This window comes from Bidens hawaiensis, unplaced genomic scaffold, assembly GCF_021521415.1.
Source record: "Bidens hawaiensis isolate Kalapana, Puna unplaced genomic scaffold, B.hawaiensis_p1.1 tig00020455_1, whole genome shotgun sequence".
In the NCBI taxonomy this organism is placed as follows: domain Eukaryota; kingdom Viridiplantae; phylum Streptophyta; class Magnoliopsida; order Asterales; family Asteraceae; genus Bidens; species Bidens hawaiensis.
In genome coordinates this window covers 340976-356082 of record NW_027493126.1, presented here as the reverse complement: position 1 = coordinate 356082, position 15107 = coordinate 340976, and the positions used below count along the sequence as shown (strand labels likewise).

At 34.7% G+C, this 15107-nt stretch overlaps 2 protein-coding genes and 1 pseudogene across 3 annotated transcripts; 2 read left to right on the top strand and 1 right to left on the bottom strand.

Moving 5' to 3' along the window:
* The first annotated feature begins 2964 nt into the window (after window positions 1-2964).
* LOC143560850 (protein farnesyltransferase subunit beta-like) lies at window positions 2965-8066 on the top strand. The gene is made up of 14 exons (XM_077049056.1): window positions 2965-3098; window positions 3217-3303; window positions 4690-4795; window positions 4914-4949; window positions 5133-5215; window positions 5304-5357; window positions 5450-5501; window positions 5606-5670; window positions 5761-5817; window positions 6017-6089; window positions 6563-6649; window positions 6730-6832; window positions 7412-7524; window positions 7611-8066. The coding sequence occupies exons 1-14, from the start codon at window positions 2965-2967 to the stop codon at window positions 7860-7862; spliced, it is 1302 nt and encodes a 433-aa protein (XP_076905171.1). The 3' UTR covers window positions 7863-8066.
* A 1427-nt stretch (window positions 8067-9493) lies between these two features.
* LOC143560849 (protein KINESIN LIGHT CHAIN-RELATED 2 pseudogene) lies at window positions 9494-12633 on the top strand (annotated as a pseudogene). Its single transcript, XR_013140194.1, has 2 exons — window positions 9494-9622; window positions 10756-12633. The product of XR_013140194.1 is annotated as a protein KINESIN LIGHT CHAIN-RELATED 2 pseudogene (transcript).
* A 705-nt stretch (window positions 12634-13338) lies between these two features.
* On the bottom strand, window positions 13339-13656 carry LOC143560836 (uncharacterized). The gene has a single exon (XM_077049046.1). It carries the CDS (start codon window positions 13654-13656, stop codon window positions 13339-13341), a length of 318 nt encoding a protein of 105 aa, XP_076905161.1.
* Between the last annotated feature and the right edge of the window lie 1451 nt (window positions 13657-15107).

Here is a 15107-nt window from a genome sequence, read left to right as displayed (position 1 = left end):
ATCGACCGATTTATTATAATCAGATGTCATTCTGAGCATGTTACTATATTATAAACCATTGCAAATAACTTTATTTTTAACACAATAACAAATATATGTAATATGTATAAAAAAGTTTGTGTCCCGGCCGATGGTGCGGCTCGCACACCCTCCAAGCCTCCCATGCCAAGAACAAATATTAACGCATGTTGGGTGGTTGATATATTGCCTTTTTTAGTGTTTTTAATTTACACCTACAAAACTCTGTGTAAGGTTCTCATGGTTTTATAATTAAAGTTAAACGTCACATATGATATCATCTTCGAAGGGAAGTTCAGAATCGTTAAAACAAAAAACGTCCAAACCAGACTAAATCAACCAAGTTAAGAGTTCAGATTTTTCACTAGGTATGAGATCGATATCATACCGGGATCAACAAAAGTACCGATGCTAAATTATGTAAAAGTGGTTACCGAATTTATCGGTACGATACATGTTCAGCACATACCCATACATTATGGGTAGGGTGAGCAAATGGTACTGGGTACCAGTACTTGTTAAAAAATTCGGTACTTTATGGTAGAGGTGAGCAAATGATACTGGGTACCGGTGCCCAACACACTTTTCGGTACCAATTCGGTACCCACTCTTTTGCGTTTGTTGGGATCAGTACTTTTGGTACTGGTTCAATATGGTGCCAATATTATTGTTTGATTCACCTTCTAATAACGTACGAGTACTATACCGAACACTTTTGGTACCAAGACCTATTTCCGGCACCTTTTTGGGATCAATACTTTTAGTACGTTATCATTACAGAGCTCATCCTTAATTTATGGTATCTGTACATTACTAGTACTTAAAATACAAATATCAAATTTATGAAAAAGTAAGCACCGAATACCATATTAAATTATCAGTACGGGCAATGTTGCAAAAATCCTGACTAGTCACCGATTAATCTTCGATTAATCGCTAGTCCTCACTTAACTGATTAATTTTGGGCTAGTCGGCCAGTTAATCGGTCAATAGTCAAATCCGGTCAAAATCAGCGGTTTCTGGTCAAATCCGGCGAAAATCAGCAGTTTCCGCCAAGATTCCGACCAATATTGGCGGGTTCCGGTGAGATTCCGACCAAAAATGGCTTCTGCGTGAGATTTTAGCAAAAACCAACTGTTTCAAGCGAGATTCCAGCCAAAATATGTTTGTGTATGTATAAAACTGAAAATTACATATAAAAATGTGTGCGTGTGTATATAAAACTGAAAATTATACATTAAAATCCAATCCGATTAATCCCTAGTCTCCACCTCACCGCCTGACTAGCAACTAACGATTTTTACAACATGTGGGTACTCGGTATCAAATGCTTTCCACAAGAATAACCGAATAACCACGCTACATACATAAGGGTCAAGTTATTCTACAAAAGATAATAAAAATGAGAAGTGTGAGAAGTCATAAATAATTGACATGTGTCAAGTGGTGATCAAAGGAAAAAGGGTATAAAGGTAATTATACACGTTTTTTCTCTTCACATGCAAGGGACATGTTAATACCCCCATCATTTTAGAACGTTTATAACTTTTTTGTATGATATATTTTTAAAAAAAGATCATCATAATAACAAACGTTTTTTTATCTTTAATATGAATATGATTTTTGTTATATAAAATTTAAAACAAAAATCACGTCATTGTGTCTTTTCGCACACCATTGTGTCTTTTCGCTTATCATTCTGTCTTTTTTTGTCATTGTGTCTTTTCGCACACCATTGTGTCTTTTCGCTTATCATTGTGTCTTTTTTCGCACACCATTGTGTCTTTTTGCTTATAATTGTGTCTTTTTTCGTCATTGTGTCTTTTCGCACACCATTGTGTCTTTTCGCTTATCATTGTGTCTTTTTTCGTCATTGTGTCTTTTTGCACACCATTGTGTCTTTTCGCTTATCATTGTGTTTTTTTCGTCATTGTGTCTTTTCGCACACCATTGTGTATTTTCGTTTATAATTGTATCTTTTTTCGTCATTGTGTCTTTTCACACACCATTGTGTTTTTTCGCTTATCATTGTGTCTTTTTTCGTCATTGTGTCTTTTCGCTTATTATTGTGTCTCTTTTCGTCATTGTGTCTTTTCGCACACAATTGTGTCTTTTTTTGCCATTTTGTCTTTTCGCACACCATTGTGTCTTTTTTCGCACATCATTGTGTCTTTTCGCTTATCATTGTGTCTTTTTTCGTCATTGTGTTTTTTCGTCATTGTGTCTTTCAACTCATCATTATGTTTTTTTAAATACTAATAACACCATTGTGTAATAATAATATGTAAAAATAATGATAAAATAACAACAAATTATCTAATACATAAAACACAATGATTAATACATGTTACACAATAACTTGAAACGTAAAACACAATGGTGAATACGTATAACACAATGACCTAAAACGTAAGACACAATGGTGAATACGTATAACACAATGGCCTAAAACGTAAGACACAATGTTGAATATATATAACACAATGACTTGAAACGTAAAACACAATGGAAACAACATATTACACAATGACACAATGAACAACAAAAAAACATAATTAAAAAACCCATTATTTTTTTTTGTTTTTATATAAAAATATGATACTCATACTAAAGATAAAAAAACGCTTATTATTATGGTGACTTTTTTAAAAAAAAATGATGTCGTATGAAAAAGTTATGAACATTTTAAAATTGACATGTGCATTGCATGTGGAGAGAGAAAATAAACAAAGGTATGTTATTACCTTCATGCATTTTCTGTTAATTTTTATTTATTAAATTAATTTCACTCATTTATTTTAACTTTACCCCCTACATAAAAGCCCAATGGGATTGAAACTTTTAAATCACAAATTTGACGAGGAAAAAAACTCAGTGTGTAATAAAATAATAACCAAAAAGCCCCGGGGAAAACCCACAAACATACACTTGCGTCAAACCACCGATATGGAGTCATCATCATCTGCGGCTGACGGCTGGAAGCCGACTATAAGCCAAGAAGACCAGTGGACACTCGAGAGTCAAGTATTCCACATATATCGTATGCTCTGTGACATTCCGCCCAAATCTCAAGCAGCTATGTAAGTTTATTATTATTATTATTTGTCACTTGAAACCCTAGCTTTTTATACACTTGATCTTATAGTTTCGGTTAATTGATTTTATGTGATATTGTGATAATGTGTGATTTGTTAGTAGGTTAGAGCTTCAACGGGATAGTCATGTAGAGTACCTGGAGAAAGGTCTTCGGCATCTCGGTCCGTCGTTTTCTGTATTGGATGCAAAGTAAGTATATATTATGATATCACTCTGTATATATGTATTGAATTGATTAGATTGTGGATATAGATAGTATATGTAGGAGTGTAAGGTTATTATTTTAGGAGATTGAAGTTTATGTATCTAATAAAATGTGATTACAATTAATGATACTCTGCATAAATTGTGAAGATCACCAGAATGTGTAGTTAATTTGACGGTTTTTAGAGCCATTCGTATTATTCCACGTGTACTAATACGAGGGGTTTTATTATTATTATTTTTAAATATCATGATCTGCTAGTTACTAAAAACTGACTAACCGCCATTATAAAACGAGCTTCTGTCAATACGTGACGAGCTGTCACTATAAAACTAGCTTTCGCCAATACAAAACTAGCTTCGACCAATATAAAACTAGCTTGTGCTGATATAATACTTAGTAGCTTCTGGCAATATAAAACTAGCTTCCACATAGAAAAATTAACTAGCGGCTCATGTGGCAGATTTTGTTTGGCTCTAATAACCGTAGTATTAATAGTTGAAAGTGAATGAAACTTTTGGAAAACAAATTGTCAAATAGACATTCTGGTCGTTTTAGCTTATATCAATCAATTAATTGCTAGAAGTAAACTTGAAGTGTGTAATTTTATGATGTATGAACAAGTTTTTGAGCTTTATCTTTAGATTTGACATATATCTTGCTCTAATGTGTATTTTAAGAATTCTCCAGCTTTACTGTCATATTTGATCAATTTTACCACAAGATTCGACCAACCTTTTTCACCTTTTTATAATTATTTACCTAATTTTCATGTTTTATTACGACATTGGCTCACTTTACCGGAAAATTACCAAAATAGTCAAGTTTGACCAGATTTTTTTCTTCCAAAATAGACACTTAAATTTAGCCCGTACTGCCACACAGATCAGTGGACTAAATTGGCTTACTAAATAACACACTAGCTTAGCCTACACTTTCTGAAAGTGCAGGCTAAATATCTGAAATCGTAGGCTAAATATTAGAAAGCGTAGGCTAAGCCAGCTTGTTATTTGGTAGGCAAATTTAGCCTACTGATCTAGTGTCCGTGTGGTCTAATGAGGTCGATTCGTAGACTAATTTAGCCTACGAGTGGACACGTGTCACTCTTTGAGTGATCAGAAGGTGGGACCTGTTATACAATTCATGGGTTTCAGTACCAAAAAGCGCCAGCTAAGGTTTAGCCGACTTGGCTGATGTGGCGCATTCTGTTTGGTATAAAATGAGGATGACTATGAAGTGGCAGGCTAAAAAAGTGACTATTTTTAAAAAAAAAGTTGGACAAAATGTCTATTTTGGTAATTTCCCCCTATTTTACTATAGTTGTAGGAACTATTTCTTATACCGTCACTCGTATTGTGGGTTCTTTACAGTCGGCCATGGATTTGCTATTGGATTTTGCATTCAATTGCTTTATTGGGAGAGTCTGTGGATGTTGCTTTGGAGAATAATGTTATCGACTTTATAAGTCGGTGTCAGGTTGACAATTTAACTTTGCATTCTTGTTTGCAACCCAAGTTTATATAAAGTTTTTACGATATATCCTCTTGGACTGGTATAACTTAATTGCTAATTGTTCATCTCATGTTTCTCTCAGGATCAACATGGTGGATATGGTGGAGGACCTGGACAGGCAAGTGGATTTCCAGCCATGCTTATTAACTGATTAATATATAAAATGTATCATATTCATATTGGATACTAGAAATAGTTATAGTTTCTTTATGTTAGCCATTATTGTAGTGAATGATGTATAATAGAAACATTTTGAGTTAATATTTGTTTTAAAGCTGCTAACATTTGCTATTAATGCCAGATGCCACATCTTGCAACAACCTATGCTGCTGTAAATACACTTATCACTTTAGGCGGGAATAAATCTTTGAAATCAATTAACAGGTGATTTTTCGTGCCGCTGTAAATACATTTATCACTTTAGGTGACATTTTTTTTCATGGCATTTCATTTACTCTGTTATTATTTCCAGAGGCAAGATCTACTCATTTTTGCGAAGAATGAAGCATACAAGTGGTGGTTTCAGGTGTGACATAGATTTAATTTATGTAAACCTTATTCTATTGAAGGATTTTGTGTATCCTATTAATAATCTTTCTGTATATTCAATTCATTCAGTATGCATGAAGGTGGCGAAATAGATGTCCGTGCTTGTTACACTGCCATTTCTGTAAGTTAGCAAATATCTATCTTTATATAGATCTGTAATAACACAAGTTTATTTCAAAGACGATGTTGATTTTTGACTAAAGCCGAATACTTATACATGCGCAGGTTGCAAGTGTTCTGAGTATTATAGATGAAGAACTTGTTCGAGGTGTGGGAGATTACATCGTAAGGTTTGTTTTATTCAACTTAGTTTTTCATCTTTTAGATATTTTCATTTAGGTTATGTTATAATATAAACAATCTTTACTGACTTCATGCAGCTGTCAGACTTATGAAGGTGGAATTGCCGGTGAACCGGGCTCAGAAGCTCACGGTGGGTACGTTTCATACTTTCATGTTAAATTTGTGTCAGATCTAATAAGTAATTTTGTCATTTAATTGCGCACATCTATAATAAATTAAAGCTTAAGGTTCTTTTTTCAACTATGGATAATATGTTTATATTCAAGTCATAGTGTATGCTTTATAAACTTAATTTCACTAAAGAATCCTAACGCTTTACTCATTTATTGCTAGGTACACCTTTTGTGGGCTGGCCACAATGATATTGATTAACGCGGTTAACCATTTGGATTTGGCTAGTTTAACCGTAAGCTCACCTAATCTCACACAACATCAACTTAATTACTCTAATTGTGGCTGATTTTATGTGTGAGATATTCTATTAACAGTGAAATGTATTGGTTTTGAGAGTAGACTGAACAGTAAAACTTTCTAATATCTTTTTTAAGTTTTATTTTCACACCTTATACTATAAATAATGTACGCGTTTTACCCATTTTATGATTTAATTTAATTTTTTTCTAATAACTTGCATTCGTTAACTTTATAAAAAATCGTAAATATGCAGTTGCATTTATTTATTTTTTCTTGACATTCCGGTACAAACTTTGTTACAATAGAGAAAGTATGTTTTTACAAGGATGTCACTTTTTTGTGCTTTCTGAATATATCATTGTGAATTTTTTTTATATCTAAGTTTCGATTTTCAGAAACAACTCGCCGCAACGAGCTGGCTAAATTTTGCTAGTTGATGACAAAACTTATTGTTTCTTGAACTAGGATTGGTTGGTTTTCAGACAGGGAGTTGAAGGTGGATTTCAAGGAAGGACAAATAAGTTAGTTGACGGTTGTTATTCCTTCTGGCAGGTTTAAAAAATATTCTTGTTGCTTACAGCCAATGATTATGCTTGACTTTCAGTTTAAATAGTGTAATTCACATTGACCAGGGTGGAGCTGCTGCTTTGTTACAAAGATTACACGCACCGGCACCCGCTGGTTCCATATCATCCGATTTGTCCGATGATGGAGGCTCCCCTGATCAGGAGGAAGGTAAGCCAACTTTTAATTTATATTTTCATTTATTTTTAGAGTAAATTATACTGATAGTCTTTGTGGTTTAAGCTAAATTTTTAGATTTCGTCCCTAATTTTATAAATTGCACGGTGAGTCCCCACGGACCTTTTTTCTTTCATAAACGGTCCCTGGGTCTGGTTAAATGACTATTTTGTGCTTTTCAAAAGTTACACTTTAACCTCTTTGCTATTTTACTCTTCTAAAATTAACAGTGTAACCCCTTATTTTATATTTTATTATTATTAGTGTTATTAAACTTATTATTATTGCTGTTATGATATTATTGTTATAACTATTATAATATTAGTAATAATAGAAATAATGCTAAACATCCTGGGTAACTGTAAATTTTGAAAGAGTAAAATAGTAAAAGGGTTAAAGTGTAACTTTTGAAAAGGGCATAATGGTCATTTTAAAGATACATGGTCCGTTTATGAAAAAAAGATAGGTGTGGAGTGTGGACTAACCATGCAAATTTTAAACATTAAGGACGAGATCTAAATTTGGCCTAAAGCACATGAACCCTCCGTTTAATTTACTTGCATGCATGTGTAGGTTCAGAAAAACATAGTGACGATGAAGTAAGTATTCCAATTAGAAGGCATACAGAAACCGAGCCTCTTTTTCAAAGCCAGGCCTTGCAGCAATATATTCTTTTGTGCTCACAGGTAAATTTGAATTTGAAAATTACTAGGTTTGACCTTGAAAGTCAAACATGATATTTAAGGTGTTTTAACTATTGATAACAATATAGGTGGAGGGAGGATTCAGAGACAAACCAGGGAAAAGTAGAGATCACTATCACACATGCTATTGTCTTAGCGGGTTAGCCGTGGCTCAGTATAGTTGGTCCAACGATGCTGATTCTGTACCCTTACCTGGCTCGGTGTTGGGCCCGTATTCTAACCTCTTGGAACCAGTTAACCCTCTTTATAACATAGTGGTGGACCAGTACAACGAGGCGCACGAGTTCTTTAGCAATGCACCGGCATTGAAGCATGAATGATCTCATTGATGTGTTTTTTAGTATTTTTAAGTGTCATAGCGTTAATGCGTTACATTTTATGAATAATTTTTTTGATTTGGTTTTTGTTTTTGTTTCATGTTGCAGCATTTTTTAAATGTTGTGGTTTTATAAAGTGGTGTAAATGGTCTGATGTTTTTTTTGTATCATGAATGCTAAAGATTTATATTCAACTTCAATGTTAAAGGGATGTTTACTCAGGTATTCAACTTACAACAATAAAGCCACATATCGTCATTGGTAATAGCTAACATGTTAAAAAAATGTCAGTATATATTAAAAAGCAAGCATTTTCTATTTTTAGTGACCAATTCAATTATTATAATAACCAACTGTTTATTTTTTAATTACTTATTTAACATAATTGTGTATATAAAAATATATAATATTTTATATTGAAGTTTAAAGATTACATGATATTTTGTATATATAGTTAAAATCATAATTAAAAATGACAAATTAAAATTTAGAGTTATTTTTATATATAAAAAAAATAACCTTAATCAAAATGACGCTTTTAACCAAGGTTGTAAAAGTCGCTAGGCGGCCGACTGGGGAGTTAGGTGTACTCGGAGAGTACTCGAACATGGTAAATATAAAGAAAATTAATTTTTTGATATTATATATATGTCAAATATCATAAGTTTACTAATATTTATAACAAAATAGGTAAAGATCAATATAAACAAGAAAAATACTTTTTTAAATAATAAATTATTCTAAAAACTTAGTAACTAAGTAAAAAATGATATTATTCTTTAATATTAAATAAATACTAGTTATGTTCGGTGCGATTCTAACTGAGGTTGACCGCCCTTATCAATCCTTAGTAACTAGGCGGAATCAAAGAAACTCGCCTCGGCGACATACCTTGTAGCGAGTACTGGGGGAGTACTCGGCCTTGAAAACCTACTTTTACAACATTGCTTCTAACACCGTTCCCTAAAATCAAAAATGGTCTTGGATGGCTACATCAACCAACGAGCGTACCCACAACGAGGCGTTGCTCATGCTCTCATATAATTCCTATCAAAGCGGTTTTTTCACAAACAATTTCTGATGCATAGTTCAAGTGTTATTGGTGTTACATATTTTAATATCAATTGACATGTTTTCAACTCAAATTGATGTAAATGAAGAAAAAATTGTAGGTGTATAGTTTAGTATATAAATAATAAAAAGTAAATATGGTTATTGAGATTTCCGTCTACGAGGAGTTTTCGAGTCGGATGTGAAGTTGTCAAGTAACCCATGACGGCTAGAATCCTGTCACAAGTTTACTTGGAAACAACACTGTTGATAAAAGTTGTACCGATATATACATTCTCTCATACTTTTATCTAATTTATTTATCATCTCATTGGTCATTATAAATTTAGTTGGAGGGGATTAACCATAAACCACCAACTAAATTTGTGGTCAAATAATATTTCTATATTTAATTTTTATATTTATAGATTTTAAAACCAACGGTCGTTTCTCTACCAAAATTTGTACAAAGGAAAAACCCCGCCAACCGAATACAAACGATTGAGAAAGAAATAAAGAGCGCCAAAAGTTGCAGAGGCCGGGGACGCGGTCGTCGTCTAACACCCCTCCTCTCGTCCTCCTCGTCATTAATTTGCGGATCAAAAACCTTTTCCTCCATTCGTTTCTCGCTCTAGATTTTGGTTTCGGTGTTTGGTTGTAGATTTACGCGAGGAGGCGGTCAGAAATTGTTATTTGGGTGAGATATTATTAAGGTACGTTGATAAGGGTTCGTATTTGCAAATTGCATTCGGATCTCGGTTATGCAAAACACGGTCAAATGCAGAAAATAAACAAACATGAGACACATGGATTTATGTGTTGCAAAAAATGACCAAAGTGTCTATTTGACCGGTCAAAGTAGGCAAAATGTCCATTTGACCAACTTTTTCCCAAAACTTCCACCCATAGTCTTGTCGGTCCGCACACTTTTTAATCATTAGTCTACGGGATTTTCAACCAACGAGATTCTTCAACGCGTCATAAACTTGGATTTTTTGTTAAAAGAAGTTGTATGAGCCGACTGGGTTTTTAGGTGTCAGGCGAGATTTATTTTGGCGTATGATATTCTTTTTGGCGTCTGATAATATTTTTTCAATTCTGACGATTTTTTTTTGGATACCGGTGTTTGCAAACTGCAAACTTAGGTCGTGTCTATGTTATGTTAGGATATCGGTTATGCAAAACACGGTCAAAATTCAGAAAATAAATGAACACGAGACACAAGGATTTATGGTTCACAAGCCGCAAAATAATGACCAAAATGCCTATTTGACTGGTCAAAGTAAACAAAATGTCTTGACAAACTTTTTCCCAAAACGTCCACACATAGCGACCCCGCACACTTTTTAATAATTAGATGACGAGATTTTCAACCAACGAGATTCTGCCACGCTTTATAAACTCGTATTTTTTGTTAAAAGAAGTTGTCTGAGCCGACGGGGTTTTAAGCGTCCAACGAGATTTATTATGGCGTTCGATAATATTTTTTGAATTCCGACTAGATTTTTTGGCTTCAGTAGATATTTTTTTGGATTCCAGTTTTTTTGGAAATCTGGCGATATTTTAATGGGACAGGTGGTAGAATCTAGTTGATTAAATTTTGTTGAGTAATGATTAAAAAGTGTCTAAGTTGACGAGATTGAGGGTGAACATTAAAGAAAAAAAATACTGGTCAAATGAACATTTTCTAGACTTTGACTGTTCAAATGGACATTTCGGTCATTTTCCCATTTATTAATGCTCTATGTTAAACACATGTTATTATATATTTGATCATGCATAGTTTTTATTCCGAATACTGATACTGAATACTGATACTGATACGATAATCGTTTGTTTGCTACAGAGTAATATTCTAGCTAAACGCATTCGACGAATAAACATGTCGAAATCCGGCTTACAATCAACATCACTTCGCAACCTATCATTGCCTCACAAAAACTTGTCCATCACAACACCACCAAGCAGTCCATTGAGCACAAAAGAACTCGACAACAACATAATCGATCTAGATCAAGCCAGCCCTCTAGCTGCCAACAGTTACGAGCAGTTATATCGCGATGCATTCGATTTACACACCTTAAATCACTCCAACACAACATCTATAAAACCATCTAATAACCAAAAAACCAATACAAACAAAAAAACAAAGCAGCCTTTAAAAACAAGATTTGGTTCGGTTAACGACAAAGTAACGAAGAAAACGACATCCACGGGACGAGAAAATGATTCATACTTGGGGTCATACTTGCTTACACAAACCAAGGAGATGTTATCATCGGGTGAAAACCCGAACAAAGCTCTTGAGTTGGGGATAAGAGCAATGAAAGCATTTGAAAGCAGTCGGTTTCAAAAACCGAGTTTGGAGTATATAATGTGTTTACACATTGTAGCAGCCTTGCATTGTAGTTTAGGCGAGTACAACGAAGCGATACCAGTTTTAGAACGGGCTATCGAGATAGCAGGCGTGGGTGAAACGCGTAAACACTTGCTCGCTAAATTCTCAGGGTGTATGCAGTTAGGTGACACGTATGCGATGCTCGGTTTCATAGAAAATTCGATATTATGTTACAAAGCCGGGTTGGGAGTTCAGAAACAAGCGTTGGGTGTAACCGATCCACGTTTCGGTGAAACTTGTAGGTATGTAGCTGAAGCTTATATTCAAGCACTTGAATTTGATGAAGCTAAAAAGTTATGTCAAATGGCTCTTGACATTCATAAGTCAAATGGGTCAACCGCGTCGGTGGAAGCGGCTGCAGACCACCGGCTCATGGGTCTGGTGTGCGACACGATGGGTGAGTACGAGGCTGCGCTTGAACATTATATGTTAGCGAGGACCAACATGGCTGCAGCCGGTCAAAACTACGACGTTGCAGCCGTCGATATATGCATAGGCGAAACTTACTTATCATTATCCCGTTACAACGAAGCGGTTTCCACTTTCGAAAAAGCTTTAAACGCGTTCAAGAACACGAAAGGCGACAACCACCCGTCGGTTGCGTCGGTCTTCGTTCGCTTAGCCGAGCTTTGTTACAAAATGGGAAGATTCACCGAATCGAAATCATACTGCTTAAACGCGTTACAAATATACGAAAACCCGACGTCGGGTAGCGCGAAAGACGATATTGGGAACGGGTTTATCGAAGTAGCGGGGATATACGAGTCGATGAGTGATCTTAGTTCATCTATAAAGTTACTAAAAAGAGCATTAAAAGTTTTGGGTCAAGACGAAAGTCAACTAAGCACTATCGCGGGCGTGGAGGCTCAAATGGGGGTGTTGTACTACACGATAGGGAGTTACGAAAATTCGTATATGTATTTAAAAGGCGCGGTGACAAAACTAAGAGCGGTGTCAGAAAAAAAGTCGGGTTTGTTCGGGATAGTTTTGAACCAAATGGGAGTGGTTTGTGTGCAACTTGGGATGTTACAAGAGGCTGCAGATGTGTTTGAGGAGGCTAAGGGTGTAATGGAGGTAGAATACGGCGATTTTGATGCGAATACGGTTGCGGTTTGTAGTAATATTGCTGGGACTTATGATGCAATGGGGAGGTGGGAGGATGCTATAGAGATGTTGGAGTATGTTGTGAGGTTAAGAGAGGGCAAATTAGGAACTGCAAGTGCTGATGTGGATGATGAAAGATTGAGGTTAAGGCAGTTGTTAAAGGATGCAGGCAAAGATAGAAGTAATAAACGTTTGTCACTTCAGTTTTTGCTTGTTGGTTGAGTTAATGACTAATATGTTTTATGTATATGTTGTGTGTCTCTTTATTTGAAAACCAATCCAAGAATATTAATTTGATTTTTTTTTTCATTGTTGAAGTTTTTTTTTTCCACTTCTGGTCCCAACTAACGAATTGGCTGTTGGCGGTCCCAACTAAAAACGTATTAGTTCCTAACGGTCCACGACTAACAGAATACTAACGTTGTTTGTTACAAGTCGCCGGAAAAACGTTTTTGGCTGGAAAAGTTACATTTTTTTGCTGGAAAACACCTCCTGACCAATTGAATCACCGCCAACCAACCATCAACCAATTCCGACGATGGTTCTAGGGTTCCGACGACTTCAATAATTGGGGCTTTTACTAGAAAAAAGTTTATACAAGTCTGATACAAAGTTTCCAAGATGTAAAATGTTGAGTTTTCAGGAAAAAATGTGAGTTTTCGGGCCAAAAACGTTTTTCCAGCGACCTACAACTAACGGTGTTAGGATTCTGTTAGTCGTGGACCGTTAGAACAAATACGTTAAAAGTTGGAACCGTCAAGAGCCAATTCGTTAGTTGGACCGGCAGTGACCAAAAGACGATCGTTAGGATTAATAAAAATCAATATTCTTTTTTTTTCCCGAATCATGAGTTTATTAACAAAAAAAAGCCAACAACCAGACCATCTTCACAGGGTGGAGGAAGGCCACCAAGCACGCAAAGAAAAATTACATTAACTCAAACTTACACCAACTTGACCAATCTAACGGTCTCTTTTTCGACCTATGTTTGTACCATAAAAAGGCAAACAGCTTTATATACCCTATAATCTCCTCAATCTTGACCTCTTTACCCGCGAACACCTTCTCGTTCTTTGCCTTCCAAATCTCCCAACAAGCAATTATCACAATACCATGAAAAGCCTCCTTCTCGACCACTCCGAGCTTGATGGATTTGTGAAGATCTGACACGTCTCTCACCGAAAAGCCAAAAATAGGAGGGACTTTACACCAACGACTAACGTGATCCCATACTATCGCTGCCATCATACAACCGGTAGTTATATGAACAGCCGATTTGTGAAGTTAAAGAAGATTTGTGAGATTTTGAAGAATTGTTCAAAAATATTCATGTTAAATTTTATAACACTTCTAAACTAAAACTATGCGTAAAAGGCAGTTTGAATTTAAATGCGTCTTTGACGACAACTTTGGAGAAAGTATTTTTTTGATGGGATTGTAAACCTGTCGGCGACGGCTGGAACATTCCAAAGATCATCGTCGTCGGTTTCCAACTTTTCTCAAACTTGCCTTTATCAACGGGTTTGTTTCAAATACCGCCGAAGAAGACGGGTTAAGAACACACGTCAACTTCTTATTGGGAGTTAAAAAGCAGTCGTCTCGAATACCAAGTCGTCGCAGGCGACGGATTTGTAAGGAACTTTTTTGGAATTTTAAAAAAGAAAATGATATTTTTGAAACCTTTATCCTTAAAAAAAGACATTTTCTAGAATTTTCCTTAAAACAATAGTAGCATATTGAGATGACACCTTAGAGCATTCACAGGTCCTTTAAAAACTTTATGAGAGAAATCTCTAAAAATTTTAGAGAATGTTAAGTGGTTGTGAGTAGAGGAGAGAGAAAATTTAAAAAGATGGGTAAATTTTGAGTAAATTTGAAGAACCACTGTTTATCATCTATTTATTTTTTAATATATTTGAAAGTGGTTGTGAGAGAGGATAAAGAAAAGATAATGATAAAGATGTAAAAAAGTATTATTTAATTGTATATGAGAGAGAAAATATAGTGTTTTTTAGTGTAATTATAGAGATGGAGATGGAGAATGTGATCTGAATCCTCTTAAGCTTTACTTAAACATGACTACCTTAAACTTTACTTCAAATATCTATCTATCTAGTAATTAGATGGAAGCAAACTCCCAATTAATATTCATTATATTCCTTTGAGCTCGGATCTACGTTTTTATCTTTGGTTCCTATGCATTGTAATAGTTAACTATGACATGGTATGTATTTTTCCTAGGTTACTACGTTAGTAACCCGTATACTGTATTTGAAGCTGAATAAAAGATATAATGTTTACAAATGTTATAGCATATAAGCGCATGTGTAAACACATAAAAAACGATAATTATCCATAAAAACACAAAACCGTCAAAATGAATCATAGGATCATGGGTTATTATAACCATCTAGTATTCTATATAGTTCAAGACCTCTTAGAAACTTTATTCTTATTCCCCATTAGGCCATTATTCATTTAGCATAAAGTGTTCTATCAATTTATAGCTTAGGTTTTAACTTTTAAGAGAACAGATTTCATAATGTCACTTGTTTTGGAAGAAAACTAATGAATATAAATCTATAATACATTTTTATAATTGATAGTTATAAATTTCACATGCATCAAGAAAAAAGTATACTTGAATACTTAAATATTAGATATAAGATTCACACCATTAACTCACCACCACCCAT